This window comes from Dromiciops gliroides, chromosome 1 (genome assembly GCF_019393635.1).
Source record: "Dromiciops gliroides isolate mDroGli1 chromosome 1, mDroGli1.pri, whole genome shotgun sequence".
Classification (NCBI taxonomy): domain Eukaryota; kingdom Metazoa; phylum Chordata; class Mammalia; order Microbiotheria; family Microbiotheriidae; genus Dromiciops; species Dromiciops gliroides.
In genome coordinates this window covers 235,618,922-235,634,235 of record NC_057861.1, presented here as the reverse complement: position 1 = coordinate 235,634,235, position 15,314 = coordinate 235,618,922, and the positions used below count along the sequence as shown (strand labels likewise).

The following is a 15,314-nucleotide window of genomic DNA, read 5'->3' as shown; positions in this document are numbered from 1 at the left end:
GTCAGAGATTTTACTTTTTTTGCTATCATTATTGCTATTAACAATAATAAGCTGAAACATGAATCATTTTTATAGTATCCCCACCTACAGGTATTTAAGCTTTTGCTTAAATACCTAGAGTGACAAGGAATTCTTTATCTACCAAAGTAGCCTGTTCCTTTTATGACCATCTCTAAATCTCAGGAATTTTGTCCCTTCATTGAGCTGAAATCTGCCTACACCTAACTTTTACCCATAGTTCTTTCACTAGGGCCAAGAAGAACAAGTTTGGTCCCTACTTTTTAAAATTAATAATTTATTCTAACTTTTATATTAAACATTAATACATCCAATTAGAGTTGTTTTACAACTATTTACATTTAAATCAGTGCATTATATATCATAACTGTACAATTATTCTATGTCCCCATCAAGATTTTTAGTTTACTCATTCATTTTCATTCATTTAAAAAAATTATCATATATATATATATTTTAAAGTTTCTTAAGTTTCTTTATTTTTTTTTTATTTAAATTTGTTTTGTTTTGTTTTTTGCTAGGCAATGGGGGTTAAGTGACTTGCCTAGGGTCACACAGCTAGTATGTGTTAAGTGTCTGAGGCTGGATTTGAACTCAGATACTCCTGTATCCAGGGTTGGTGCTGTAATCTACTGGGCTACTTAGCTGCCCCCTGTATATATTTTTAAAAGAGGTACAAGGCGGCTCAGTGGACAGAGTGCTGGGCCTAGAGTCAGGAAGACTTGAGTTGAAATCCAGCCTCAGATACTCACTAGTTGTATGACCCTGAACAAGTCACTTAACCTCTGTTTGCCTCAGTTTCCACATCTGTAAAAGGATAATAATAGTGCCTACTCTTAATTTTATCCTTGATGTGAGAATAAAATGAGATAACATATCTAAAGTACTCTGCAAACATTAAAGTGCTCATTATTAGCTATTTTATCATTTTGAGTTAATATGCATTTTGTTCTTCTGATGCTTTTGAGTATTTCCTAAAGGGTTTTTCATATTTTTATATTTCTAATGCGGTTCAATTTTAATTGTATTATAATATTCCATAATGTTAATTTTTCACAATTTATTTAACTTCCCTATTGGAAATTCCCTTTTGGGCAAACATCTAGTTTTGGGGGCAGGGTTTTCAATAAGAAATAATAGTGCTATAAAAATCTTTGAACAGACAGCTCTGTTCTGTTTCTTTTATAATGCTCTTAGCTTATTTTCAACACTAGAATTACTGGGTGACCCTTATTTGGGGGGGCAGGGCAATGAGGGTTAAGTGACTTGCCCAGGGTCACACAGCTAGTGTCATGTATCTGAGGCTGGATTTGAACTCAAGTCTTCCTGAATCCAGGGCCAGTGCTTTATCCACTGAGTCACCTAGCTGACCCTGTGATTAGGGAAGTCCTTATGCCACTCTTAGATATTCACATCCTACAATTCCCAGCTCTGAGAAATGCACACCCTTTCCTCCCAGCTTGTTCCAGCTAGGATCCATTCAATAGGCTCTGGTTAGGGGGTGCTTACCTGCGGGGGCCCCGTGAGCAGCAGCCTGCGGGGATGGAAGCTCCGGGGGCCAGGGGCATCCCCCTGGTTGCTGTAGTCAGCATGATGCTGCCGGGCGGCTGTCCATTGTCGGTAGTAGAGGGACTGCTCCTCACTGGTCATATCCTTGTGCAGACAGGGTCTCAAAGAGCTCACCCATGACACATCCGCGTGGGGAAGGAGGGAAGAAGAGGAAGGCAGCTGCCCGCTCTTCTGAGAGCCCAGGAGGGAGTAGGCGGCTTTGGACAGTATCACGATGCGTGGCAAGGACACATGCATATCCCTGCAGCCTTTGAGGGGTTGCCCTGTCCACTGGAAAGTCCGGGACGTGGAGGAGGAAGAGGAAGGCTTGGGGGTGGTGCTGCTTGCCATCTGATGGCCCAGGGAATCACACTCTTGCTTTAAGGGTTCCCCCGCGGCAGGTTCCAGAGAAACCCCCTCATCCAGCCTTGAGCTGTGGGCTGCATTTTGGATGCTGAGGGTTGAGGGCTGCTTCTGGGCTGCACAAGAAGAGCTCACTCCATTCTCTGCTATGGAACCTAGGAGAGGAAGGACAAAAACCACCTCACACTCAGCCATCAAGGATGCTACGAGGCAAAGAAGGGCTGCCCAACATTGCAGAATTTGGGGAAGATCACAGCCCAGAAGTCAGGGTCAGTTGACAGCTAGGCCAGGTGTCCCAAGTCCATTTTCAAAGTTACTCACTCAAAATCCTTGTGTCTCTGATGGCCTACACGGAGCCTGCATGTGTAATACCAACAAGCTAGAGCATTTTAAATTTAATTAATTAATTTATTTTTAGTGAGGCAATTGGGATTAAGTGACTTGCCTAGGGTCACACAGCTAGTAAGTGTTAAGTGTCTGAGGCCGGATTTGAACTCAGGTACTCCTGACTCCAGGGCCGGAGCTCTATCCATTGGGCTACCTAGCTGCCCCCAAGCTAGAACATTTTTCTGGTGAAGGAAGGCTGGGTAGAGAATACTGTTGGCTTTTCTTTTCTTTTCTTTTTTTTTTAAAAGTGAGGCAATTGGGGTTAAGTGACTTGCCCAGGGTCACACAGCTACTAAGTGTTAAGTGTCTGAGGCCGCATTTGAACTCACGTACTCCTGACTCCAGGGCCAGTGCTCTATCCACTGCACCACCTAGCTGGCTCTACTATTGGCTTTTCAATATCTGGCTGAGGTGAGCAAGGTGCCACTACAGCCAAATAGAGTATGGGTTTCTACACTTTTTGAATCTCTAAACCCCCTCAGGAGGGGCAGAAGACCCCAGGGATCATTGCTCTGCTGCTTCCCACCAACTACTGCTGAAAAATACCCACTGGTGTAAGAGAGCACTATTGCTTTTGAGGAGGCACCACTTAGGAATGTAACTGTAAGGAGACCATTGATCTGGATCAGATTCTGTTAATATTACATTACAAACATTTGTATAAGGGACTAGCCTGTAGATCACCTGGGGGACTCTAACAAATTACCGGTAATGCACTCTGCTACCTCAAAGAGAATCCAGGGATTCGGGTGCTCTCCCCCATTACATTTGGCCAGCCAGTCCTTCTGCAGAAAGGTGTAAGGGGGCATCTGGGAGACAGAAATCCATTAGCAGCTACATCACCCCCATTAGGGAATAGAATTAGGGCACAGAGTAAGAGAGCCAAGAAAGGCTAATCATACAAACAAATAACCCATGCCTAATTGGCCTACTTAGAATCACCAATTTGGTAGAATATTGGGTGAAGGGCAGAAAAAAATAATATTAACACCATAGGTAGGTTAATATTTGTCACTGAAGTAGCTAGCCAAGTTATTCCAGTAAATGAGCACAGGCTCAAAGCCTCTGGGACTAGAAGGAATTTGGCTAAGGACAAATAACACTCTACCCTACCATAACATGCAACATGATTTTTTTTTTAACTATTTCTTGATACTCTTGTTAAGGGCTAAAATTCTAGCTAGTCTGTCTAAAATATCTAATGAGTGGTCGCCAATAAATTATAAGCTTTAGCAAGAGTTAGACTTTTAAGCATTTATTAAGGAGAATAAGAATTTGGTAAAGAGAGAGAGAAAGGCCTAGATTCCTATCTATTAAAGGGAGAGCACATTTCTAGCTCCGCTCTCCACCAGAGTCCAAAAAAGAAAAGCCAGAGACAGAGCGCTAGTCTCTTCCTTCTTCCTCCCACTACCCAACGTCACTTCCTGATGCCAAAGAAAAGACTCCTGGTCTTGCCCTCAAAGACCTTCACTTCATGGGCGGAACTCTTCTATAGTAAGTCTCCAGCAGGTGGCATCATTCCAATTGTTACACTCTTAAGAGTTAGGGGAAATTGTAAAAATAGATGAGAATTCCTTTGGGTAGATGAGAGCTTTTTCATGAAATGCTTTGTTGTCATATTATTAATTATCCTTTTCCAGTAACTCTACAACAGAGGTCACTGAAGGCTACTATAACAAGCAAGCTCTACGGGGCAGCTAGGTGGCACAGTGGATAAAGCACCTGTCCTGGATTCAGGAGGACCTGAGTTCAAATCCAACCTCAGACACTTGACACTTACTAGCTGTGTGACCTTGGGCAAGTCACTTAACCCTCATTGCCTCAGCAAAACAAACAAACAAAACCCCAAGCTCTATCCCTACCTGCTCTGTAGGTAAAATAAATATAGCTAAATAAATAGTCCTCCCCTAAGCCTTCATACCCTTTGCCCCTTTTCCTGGAGAATCCCTCCTAAGGAAAGAAATAAGAAAGATGAATCAATCCACTGACCAGAAGTTCCTGTGACCACACTGCTATTGCTCTGGGGTCTCTCCAAATCAATCAGCAATTCATCAGAGTCGTTTTCACTGATGCTGGCTCTCTCATGCTCCTTCTCACTAAGATCCAGGGCAACAATGGGTCCTCGGATGACCTCCTTGGAGACATAGCAACAGGCCAGGCCCACCTCCTGTTCTAAGGCTGTTCGAGTTAAATAGCTCGAGTCAATTAACCGGAGGTCACAGTACTTCAAGGACCTGTTAAAAAAAAAAATTGTGTTCCTCTTCTGAACTTTGCATTTTGAATGGGAATAGCTATGCGCGCACATTTGTTTATTTACAAGAGGTATTGTATTGGATCCGTATAGTATGGTGCATGCACTATTTCTGCCTCCATTCCCTTTACTCACCAACAATGACACTTCCCACCTCCACAAAACAGTGCATGGGAAGCAGGGTTGCTTATGGAGACTACTGGAGGTATACACATGGCTACTGCTCCAGCAGTGTGGTCTCTAAGGCCTGTTCTCACCCAGGGAGGCAGGGATCCTTCCTGTTGCTGTCTTCCCCTATAGGCTCCTTCCCGCGAAGCTGACAAGTGAGAGGGGCATGTGGTGGGGATATTCTCTCTCCCTGTCCCTCTCTCTATTTGTCTCTGTCTCTTTCTGTCACTCCCTAGTTTATAAGCTCAGAGCTGGGCATTCTAATGAATTTCTCTTCAAGGTCCAGGTGCACCCAAATAAAAAAAATGTAGCACCTCTTCCAATAATAGGGCCAGGGGCTGGATCTGTGATTCTTCTGAAACAGGGCATGTCCAAATGAGTTGAGGAAACTCCTTCTACCAACCCCAGTCACCTCCTTCCCTGCAGCATTAGAGGTTAGACGACTTGCTGGTATAGGTCAAAGCCAGTACAAGTCAAAGGTGGGGGGGACCTGAGCACAGGTTTCCCCAGTTTCAAAGATGTCTCTCTATCTATGATGTCACATCATTCCTTTACTGAACCTCATTCAAATGATGTTTAACCATTTTGCCAAATAATCCACAAATGGCTTTCCCAATGCTTTCCATAATCCTTCCACCATGAGGCTTTGCTCACAAAGGTAACAAGGTCTTTATCTAAGAGGGGATGATTCCAAAGCAAAACACTTTGTATATTACATATTCGGGTCAACAGGAATAGAGCTAACGGGTCAACAGGATATGTTATTTCAGCCACCTAGAGAAAGGGGCACCTTCCCACCAGTAGTAGGCAGTACTCACTTGTGGCAGTTGCCCTCCCCATATGGTTGCCTCCTCTAAAAATGCCTGAACATTTTTCTCAAACTAGGCCATCTTCTTTTTTTCCATGTAGTGGCCTCCCAACAGCCAGTTGAGAGAGAACCAGACAGTGTTTCCTACACCGCTACACAACTGTCCTCTATGCACAGGCACACAATGGAATGGTGGCCATAACTATGGTTATTAACCCATCTTGGTCTTAACCTGTTGCTCTAAACAATAATGGAGGAGAAGAAGTGGTCCTTTAAACTCTACCTGGGAAATGTTTCTCCAAGAGGGTCTTTTCCAGTTAATATTACAATACAAGGCAGACCTTCTAAATCCTGATAGGTCCGAGGGATCCACTCTTCTTGTTCATGTCCTCTCCAACTCTGCAGAAAGAAATCCACTTAAGAAAATTAAAGTTCTCCTATTTTGGGGTCCATCTTCACTTAGATCTGTGGAACTAATTTTTTTTTAAATTAATAAAGTATTTTTTTTCCCGTTACATGTAAAGATAGTTCTCAACTTTGGTTTATACAAGCTCTCCAATTTCAGATTTTTTTCTCTCCTTCCCCTCCCTGCCCCCTCCCCTAGACAGCAGGTAATCTGATATAGGTGTTTATATATATATATATATATACATATATATATATATACATAATAACATTAAAAATATTTCTGCATTAGTCATGTTATAAGAGAAAAATCAGAGCAATGACGAAAAACCTCAAAATAGAAAAACATCAGCACCAAAACCAAAAGAAATAGTATGGTTCATTCAGCATCTATACTCCACAGGTGTTTTTTTTTTTCCCCCCTGGATTTGGAGATCCTCTTCTATCATGAGTTCCCTGGAACTCTTCTGTGCCATTGCATTGGTGAGAAGAAAATAGTCCATCACAGTAGATCAACACTCAATGTTGATGATACTATGTACAATGTTCTGCTGGTTCTGCTCATCTCACTCATCATCAGCCCATGCAAGACCCTCCAGGTTTCTCTGAACTCCTCCTGCTCATCGTTTCTTACAGCACAATAGTATTCCATTGTATTCATATGCCACAACTTGTCCAGCCATTCCCCAATTGATAGGCATCCCCTCAACTTCCAATTCCTTGCTACCACATAAAGAGCAGCTATAAATATTTTTGTACATGTGGGTCCCTTTCCCCTTTCCATGATTTCTTTGGGCAAAAGACCCAAAAGTGGTATTGCTGGGTCAAAGGGTATGCACAGCTTGATCGTCCTTTGGGCATAATTCCAAATTGCTCTCCAGAATGGTTGAATCAGTTCACAGCTCCACCAACAATGCATTAGTATTGTGGAACTAAATTTGAGATGAGGTTAAAACCCCAAAGGAATGCAGATTTAGCAGAATAATACGAGAGATCAAGGGTTCTTAACCTAAGGTCTATGAACTTAAAAAAAAATTGATAACTATATATGAACACTTTTTTTTTTGAGTGGGGCAATGAGGGTTAAGTGACCTGCCCAGGGTCACACAGCTAGTAAGTATCAAGTGTCTGAGGCTGTTTTGAACTCAGGTCCTCCTGAATCCAGGGCCAGTGCTTCATCTACTACACCATCTCGCTGTCTACTATATTCTAAAATAACTGGTTTGTTTTTATAATCTTGTATGTTTTATTTTATGCATTTAAAAACATTATTCTGAGGAGTCTGTCCATAGAATTGAGAACCTCCAGAATACAGGGATGCATTATTCCCCAAAGGAGTGCAAATGGAGTCGGTCTAATGCAGAATGTGACTTGCAGTTTTCACTCCAATTTCTTTCTTTCTTTTTTTTTTTTGGGGGGGGGGAGGGTGAGACAATTGGGGGTAAGTGACTTGCCCAGGGTCACACAGCTAGTAAGTGTTAAGTGTCTGAGGCCGGATTTGAACTCAAGTCCTCCTGAATCCAGGGCGGGTGCTCTATCCACTGCGCAACCTAGCTGCCCTTCACTTCAATTTCTAACCATGGATTACTATTAACAGGAAAGAGAATGGTTGTGAGCATTAGATGAGATCATGTATTTAAAGCACTTTGCAAATTCTTTGGTATGATACAAACATCAGCTATCATTATTGTATAGTGATATAAAATACGATGAAATATATAGGATCTGACTTAATGAAAATGACCCTAAGAGACACTCTCTTCACGGATAAACACCCTGGAGTTTTTGTCTAAAAAAGTTTTCCTTGGTGCACTCTGGATTCTCCTGGTCTTCCTCTACCATGCCATAGAAACCTCTTCACCATGGAAGCTCACTCTGCCCCTGGACTTCACACACTGGAAGTACCCTGTGGTCACACCCTCTGATTGGCCAATTTCTCTTAGAACCTCCATTTTAAGAAGGATGCTTGGGTCAGCCACATCTTCATTCCTCTGTAGGCTGTACTCCTGACTTTCCCAGATTTTCTTTACAATGCCTCTGCACCATATACCTTCATCTCTTCCTTCCCCACTCCCAACTTTACAGTTCCCTTTTATATCATTTCTTTCCCCATCAGAATATAAGCAGCTTGAAGGCAGGCAGGGACTGTCTTTCTTTTTTCTTGTATTTGGTATCCCCAGTGCTCAGCACAGTGCCTAGCACTTAGTAATCCCTGTGAATAAATGCCTTCAGACTTGAACAGAAAAAGACAGCTTTATATAGAGATGACAATCGGATACTACTTTCACTGGAAAAAAACTATTACAAAATAAATATTACTTAGAAGCCGACTTTTCCTTTCCTTTGCCGTGTCTGCTTTATTTTATTTTAGTAGTTTAAAAATTATAAATTGCTATGTTTACTTTAAAGTAACCAACAGAAATAATGATTGATTTGGGGTCTTCCAACTTACTAGACTTTCCAAAAGGTTATTCTCTAAAAGACTGAAAATCTAAACTCCCTTAAAGATGTCCAAATGGGACAATCGTGTTATCTCCATCTTAGCTGTCAACTTTGCTACAAAAAAGTTCACTCTCTAGAATAACTGCACTTATTATTATTGCTTTTGTTTTGTTTTGTTTTGGTTTTTGGGTTTTTTTGCAGGCAATGAGGTTTAAGTGACTTGCCCAGGGTCACACAGCTAGTGTCAAGTGTCTGAGGCCGGATTTGAACTCAGGCACTCCTGAATCCAGGGCCTGTGCTTTATCCACTGCGCCACCTAGCTGCCCCCTGCACTTATTATTTTAAAATAAAAATAATAAGACTTTATGTTTATACCACCATTATGGGTTTATACAACCCAAGTTAGGCTGGCTTAGTGATTGTTGTGTCCAACTCACTGTGATCTCATGGACCATAGCTGATACTGTCCATGGGGTTTTCTTGGCAAAGATACTAAAGTGATTTGCCATTTTCTTCTCTAGTGGATTAAGGCCAACTGAGGTTAAGTGACTTGCCCAAGGTCACACAGCTAGTACATGTGTGAGGCCAGACTTGAACTCAAGTCTTCCTGACTGCAGGTCTAGCACTCTATCCACTGAGCCCTCTAGCTGTTTCTAAGGTTTAGTGATACTGGTGATCAAAAATGAAGACCAAGGAGCAAGGCATAAAGATATGGGGGTTAATGAAAATATAGCCATGCATTCAGATAAAGATAATCAGAGAGTACCAAGTAAAAACAAGAATTTTAAAAAGTCACTGGATGGGGGGCAACTAGGTGGCACAATGGATAAAGCACCAGCCCTGGATTCAGGAGGACCCGAGTTCAAATTCGGCCTCAGATACTTGACGCTAGCTGTGTGACCCTGGACGAGTCACTTAACCCTCATTGTCCCACCCCCCAAAAAAGTCACTGGATAAAATGATATTATGATGGAGAACAGGTATATTCATCTGGTTACATTCTGATGATGAGTGGAGGCTGACTGAAAGGAAGCTAATCTTCAGAAATATACCCACAAATTTTTTTCCCCCCTTGTTTTGGCAGGGCAATGAGGGTTAAGTGACTTGCCCAGGGTCACACAGCTAGTAAGTGTCAAGTGTCTGAGGCCAGATTTGAACTCAGGTACTCCTGAATCCAGGGCTGGTATCCACGGCGCCACCTAGCCACCCCCCCCTACAGGCATATTTTAAGGCAGAAGAAGAGCACAATTTGGAGCTGGTCATTCTGAGTAATTAGGTTCAAGTTTGAAGGGTTTTGAGTATTTTATAATTCATTTCATCATAAAGAAAAAGATAGCAGCATTAAGTAAGCGATGCTTTAGAAAATATTCTCCCCCATACATTTGCCACATGAAGGAGAACTCAATCATTCCTTCATTTGACTGATTGGCGTTAGCTGAATGACCCTGGTGAGAAGATTCTTTGAAAGAGGAATGATCCAGTTCATTACCTTCCTTTTTTCTTTTTAAGCACTTTAGGATTTATTTTGGTGCTGATTGCTCATTACTTTCCCATTATCTATAGGACTTGAACGGCCTCTCCTGGGAACCTCATTAGTCTGCTCTACTGCCAAGTATGCTGAAAGCAGGTCATGATGGTGGGATAATAGCAACTACGTCGAACAGCTACAAGAAGTTTTGTCTTCAAGTTATTATCGGTAAAAATAATAAACGTCATTTACAGCCTTGGCTAGTGGTACTCCAATCACAGAAAAAAAAAATATTTTTTTACAATGTTACTTGACCAGATAACTCTGCCAACTGACCATGGGCTTAGAATGAGAATGCACTCCAGAGGAGTTTTAAACATTAAAACATTAAGTTTTATAAATGTCAGAGCAGTGTTTAGTCCAGGAATGGCCTTGAAGTTCAATGTCAAGAAAGCTTATTTTTTTTTAATGGCTTGATCTGTCCTTCTGGAGAAATTTCTTTCCCCCCTCTCTCTGTTTGTTCACCTGCGCCTCCATTTCTTTTGATTTTGAGGCAAATTATAAACTAGACAAAACATAAAATAGGGCAGTTAGAAATAGAACTGAGTATAATGGAAATAGAGATAGTAGACAATCAGACAGACCTACTTCTACCCCTAAAAGGGGAGGGAAATAGTAAAGAAATAAATCAGTAAACTGGGGACTACTTGACAGGGCTGCTACAGTCTTGCCTATGGTATGAACATCTTATATTATTTTCACATAGCTACTTCTCCAAATGCTAAAAGAAGAGGTTACCAAAAGGGTCTTGATCTGTCCCGGTAATTTTGAGATTTTTCTTTCTTTCTTTTTTTTTTAGTGAGGCAATTGGGGTTAAGTGACTTGCCCAGGGTCACACAGCTAGTAAGTGTTAAGTGTCTGAGGCCGGATTTGAACACAGGTACTCCTGACTCCAGGACTGGTGCTCTATCCACTGCTCCACCTAGCTGCCCTGATTTTGAGATTTTAAGACTTTTTTTTTTTACATATAAAGTATTTTATTTTTTCCATTACATGTAAAGATAGTTCTCAATTTTTGTTTATACAAGCTTTACAATTTCAGATTTTTCTCCCTCCCCTCCCCCCCCTCCCCTAGACAGCAGGTAATCTGATATAGGTTATATCTATATATCTATATACATATAGATAGATAGATAGATACACATACATATATACACACAATAACATCAATCCTATTTCTGCATTAATCCTGTTACAAGAGAAAAAATCAGAGCAGTGATGCAAAACCTCAAAATAGAAAAAAAAAAAAAACAACAGCACCCAAAACAAAAGAAATAGTATGGTTCAATCAGCATCTATACGCCACAGTTATTTTTTTTTTCTTGGACTTGGAGATCCTCTTCTATCATGAGTTCCCTGGAACTCTTCTGTACCATTGCATTGGTGAGAAGAATATGGTCCATCACAGTAGGTCAACACTCAATGTTGATGATACTGTGTACAATGTTCTTCTGGTTCTGCTCATCTCACTCATCATCAGCTCCCGTAAGACCCTCCAGGTTTCTCTGAACTCCTCCTGCTCATCATTTCTTACAGCACAATAGTATTCCATTGTATTCATATACCACAACTTGTCCAGCCATTCCCCAATTGATGGGCATCCCCTCAACTTCCAATTCCTTGCTACCACGTAAAGAGCAGCTATAAATATTTTTGTACATGTGGGTCCCTTTCCCCCTTCCATGATTTCTTTGGGAAGATTTTAAGACATTTTGACATGGTGTGGGGCGGGGTTGGGGGTTGTCCTGGAAGAGTAGGCAATCATACAAATCATGCACCTTCTTTCAAGGAATCCTTAGTACTGTCCTGGAGAACCGTGGGATACTGTATAGAACACAACGCAAGAACCAAACATTAAGACTAAAGTTGAACACAATTATCCAAAGATATTCCTGCAATTTTGGACTATGCCAGGAAGCAAGCCTACGTTGGGTGAGTCTGAACAGTTTACTGAATCCACAAGGGATGGTCTGGTCCTGGTTTAGGCTGGTCTGAACCATTTGGAAGAGTCACAAGCTCACAATCTCAGAGTTGTTTGGATCCTCCTGGGTCATTTGAGCCCAACTATCCTATAACATTTCTAACAACAAGAAATTATACACATTCCACTTCCATATCTCTGATGAGAGGAAAAGCAGGCTGGCGCTCGGTCCTGGTTTCTACTTTTGGAGATGTAAAAAAAGACCTTGTGGCTGAAACAAACTATGTAGCTGTCCATTGAGAAATTCTGGATTGGGATGTATTATTAAACTCTCATCCCTGGGGTTTTGCGATTAAACAAGGATGCTGGTTAGAGGCGTCCACAGCCCATGTATGACTTAAAGGACAGATGCAGGTCTACCAGGGCCTTTAAAGGCCCTTATTTTTGTTAGTGCAAAAATAGCTCAATATGCAGATTCGGGTTTTCTCCTAAGGGACTCTGAACCAGTGACTGGGAGTATAAATATGTTACCCAAGTAGGCACAAATGACTAAAGGGTAACTGAAACAGGATAAGTACTTATTAGAAATCCCAGAAAAATATCTTTAGTCCCAGTTCTCACCCCACTGCAGGAACAGGCCATAGAGCAAAAGGACTTAGGGTTATCCAACCAAACTCCTTCATCTTTCTTATTTTGCTAGCATTGTTCAAATAGTATATACATTATATGTCTCATTCAACAGATATTTATCAAGTGTTATTCTATGCAATATACTTGCCATATTGCTAGGCACTGAGCAGCTTAAAGTCCTGGTACCTTCAAATGCAGCTAGGTGGTGAAGTAGATAGATTACTGGGCCTGGAGTCAGGAAGATTCATTTTCCTGAGTTCAAATCTAGCCTTAGGACATTTACTAGCTGTGTAGCTAGTCATTTGATGTTTAAGAGAAGTAAACCTACCTTATTTGTGACAAAACAGACGGCTGTGTGTTATATTCATCTTGAACAAAATTAGTAAATATTAGTCCAAATAAGGCCATTTCCTTTTTTTTGTACCTGTAGCTGGAGAGCATGAATATCAACTAGAGCTGCAAAAAAGGGACCTTAGCTTTAGAGCCAGATAGGCCCTTGGAAGTTATTTAGGCCAATCCCTTTATTTATGTTACAGAAGAGAAATGACTTGCCCAAGGTCATACAAACAGTAAGTGGCAGAATTAGGATTTGAATCTGAGTGCTGCCTCTAAATCTAATGCTTTCAGCTGTACCACACCATTTCCCTTTGATTACTGGGGAAACACATAAGCTTCAAGACAGCTGGTTAAAGACCGGGATCCTTGAACTCTCAGAGGTTAGGGTTAAAATCAGGCAAACTTAAATTAAGTGAGAGAAGGGCTCTTTAAACCTGTGAGACAGAAAGAGAAGGCGAAGGGATAGGTGATGCTAGGAAGACTCTGAGTCATTAGGGGCAGCTAGATGGTTCTAGAGCAGGACTTGAGGTCAGAAAGGCAGGAGTTTAGATGTTGCCTTGGTGACTTACTATGTGACCCTGGGAAAATCACTCAGCACCTACCTCAAGGGAATATTTTGAGGGTTAGAGGAAATAACATATGTAAGTGCTTTGTCAATGTTAAAACACTACATAAATACTAGCTAGCTATAGTAGTAGTGGTGGTGGGAGTGGCAGTAAGAGGAGAAAAAATGAAAAGTAAGGTCACCTACTAAAAGCGAGGGGCCAAGGAGTGAGATGAGGAGAATAGAAGTGCTTTTGCAACAACTGATGTGGGGAATGTAATTGGGTCCCATTGAGACTTGAACTGATAGAATGCAGATGAAAATATACTTCCATCACTTACTTTACTTTTTTCGTGTTTTTTTTTCCTTTTGGTCTGTTTTTCTTCCCATAACTGTGATTAATATGGATATTTTACATGATTGCACATATATAACCTATATCAAATTACTTACTATTTTAGGTAGAAGGGAGGGAAGGAGAAAAATCTGCAACTCAAAATCCTGTAAAAATGAATGCTAAAAATTGTCTTTACATATAATTGGGAAAAATACTATAAAAATAAAAAGGTAAAAAAAAAGAGAATTGAACTGATAAGAATACTAGGCTGAAGATACTGAGTGGTGGGGGCAGGGAAGTCTTTTTCTTGAAGACATCCCAGAAATCTCAAAACCTAGTGAGTCTTAGTAGGATCTGTGGTGGGAGTGGGTCAGCCAAGATAGGTTAGAGACTGAAGTTAATTGGAATGAGACTAGGCTAGGTTGGGATAATTCTTGCTCTCAGAATCTTCTAAAACTGCATCTATAATTATGAAGATAATTATGTCCCTCAAAAAGGAATCTCAGATATAGAACTGCAAAGCACCTCAGAGGCCATCTATTCTAATTCTCTCATTTTATAAAAAACCTTAGGCCCAGAGAGACTGACTTACCTCAGGTCACACAGGCAGTATCAGAGACAGAATTTGAATACATGTCCTCTAATTATAGAGCCAGAGGCTAAGTGGTATACCAGGTAGAGCACCGGACTTGGAATCAGGAAGATCAGAGTTCAACTCTCAGTTACCTCCGATACCTATTTGCTACGTGACCCTGGGCAAGTGATTTAACCTAAGCCTCAGCCTCCTCGTTTGTAAAATAAGGATAATTATAGAACCTTCCTTACAGGGTTGTTGTGACGATCAAATGAGATAACATATATAAAGCACTATATAAATACTGGTTATTTCACCATCATCATCATCCCACTATACCACACATACTGCCTCTTAAAATTGTCATGAAGATTAAATACTAAATATGGAATAAAATAATGAATTTGTTCATAATTATCTCAAAGATCAAATCTCAGGCATCCATGCTAGACTGGGGGAAAACATGAGTAACTGGTAAAAACAAAAGGTACAAGCGTTTATTTGTTGCTAACCTTTAATCGTGCCACAAAGTGACTGGCGACTGTCAGTTCTGAAGCTGGGTTCCCAAGGATGATTTCGAAACGGTACTGGAGGCCCAACTTGTCCCGCACCTCCTGCAACCTCTCCTTTGCCAGCATAGCCAGCTGCACCGAAGGCACCCTAATGATCAGCATGTGCCCCCGCCCACTCTTGTCCTTTCCTGGAGAGCTGATGAGGTCATCCATGATGCTGAGTGTTTCTGGTGTACTGTGGTCTCGGAGAGATGCCATGGTGGTCAGGGCCATCAACGCTTCTGAGTACTGTTGAATGAGAAGGTAGCAGCGTATAACCATGCTGTGAAGCCTGGGGTACCTTAAAGAAAACATGCACAACAGTGTTAATTAGTAAAGCAGGCTGAACTCTGGGATCTCCATCAGGGGCTCTACAGTTAGGACTGAAGGCAGGCTGGTCCCAGGGAGCCTTTGCAGGATGGGGCTCCATCACACTGAGTTACTATTCTGACATGTAGTGCTACCTTGACATACCAAGGCAAATCAGATCACAATGGGACCAC

General features: G+C 41.3%; 1 protein-coding gene across 1 annotated transcript in view; it reads right to left on the bottom strand.

Annotated features, from left to right (window-relative positions):
* The window catches only part of GREB1L (GREB1 like retinoic acid receptor coactivator), a 165,362-nt gene that overhangs the window by 29,420 nt on the left and 120,628 nt on the right, over nucleotides 1-15,314 (bottom strand). Inside the window, exons 19-22 of the mRNA XM_043979628.1 lie at nucleotides 14,773-15,112; nucleotides 5,827-5,942; nucleotides 4,306-4,550; nucleotides 1,528-2,084 (exon numbers count right to left, since the gene is read on the bottom strand). Coding sequence (XP_043835563.1) covers nucleotides 1,528-2,084; nucleotides 4,306-4,550; nucleotides 5,827-5,942; nucleotides 14,773-15,112 — 1,258 coding nt within the window. The remainder of the gene's footprint in view (nucleotides 1-1,527; nucleotides 2,085-4,305; nucleotides 4,551-5,826; nucleotides 5,943-14,772; nucleotides 15,113-15,314) is intronic.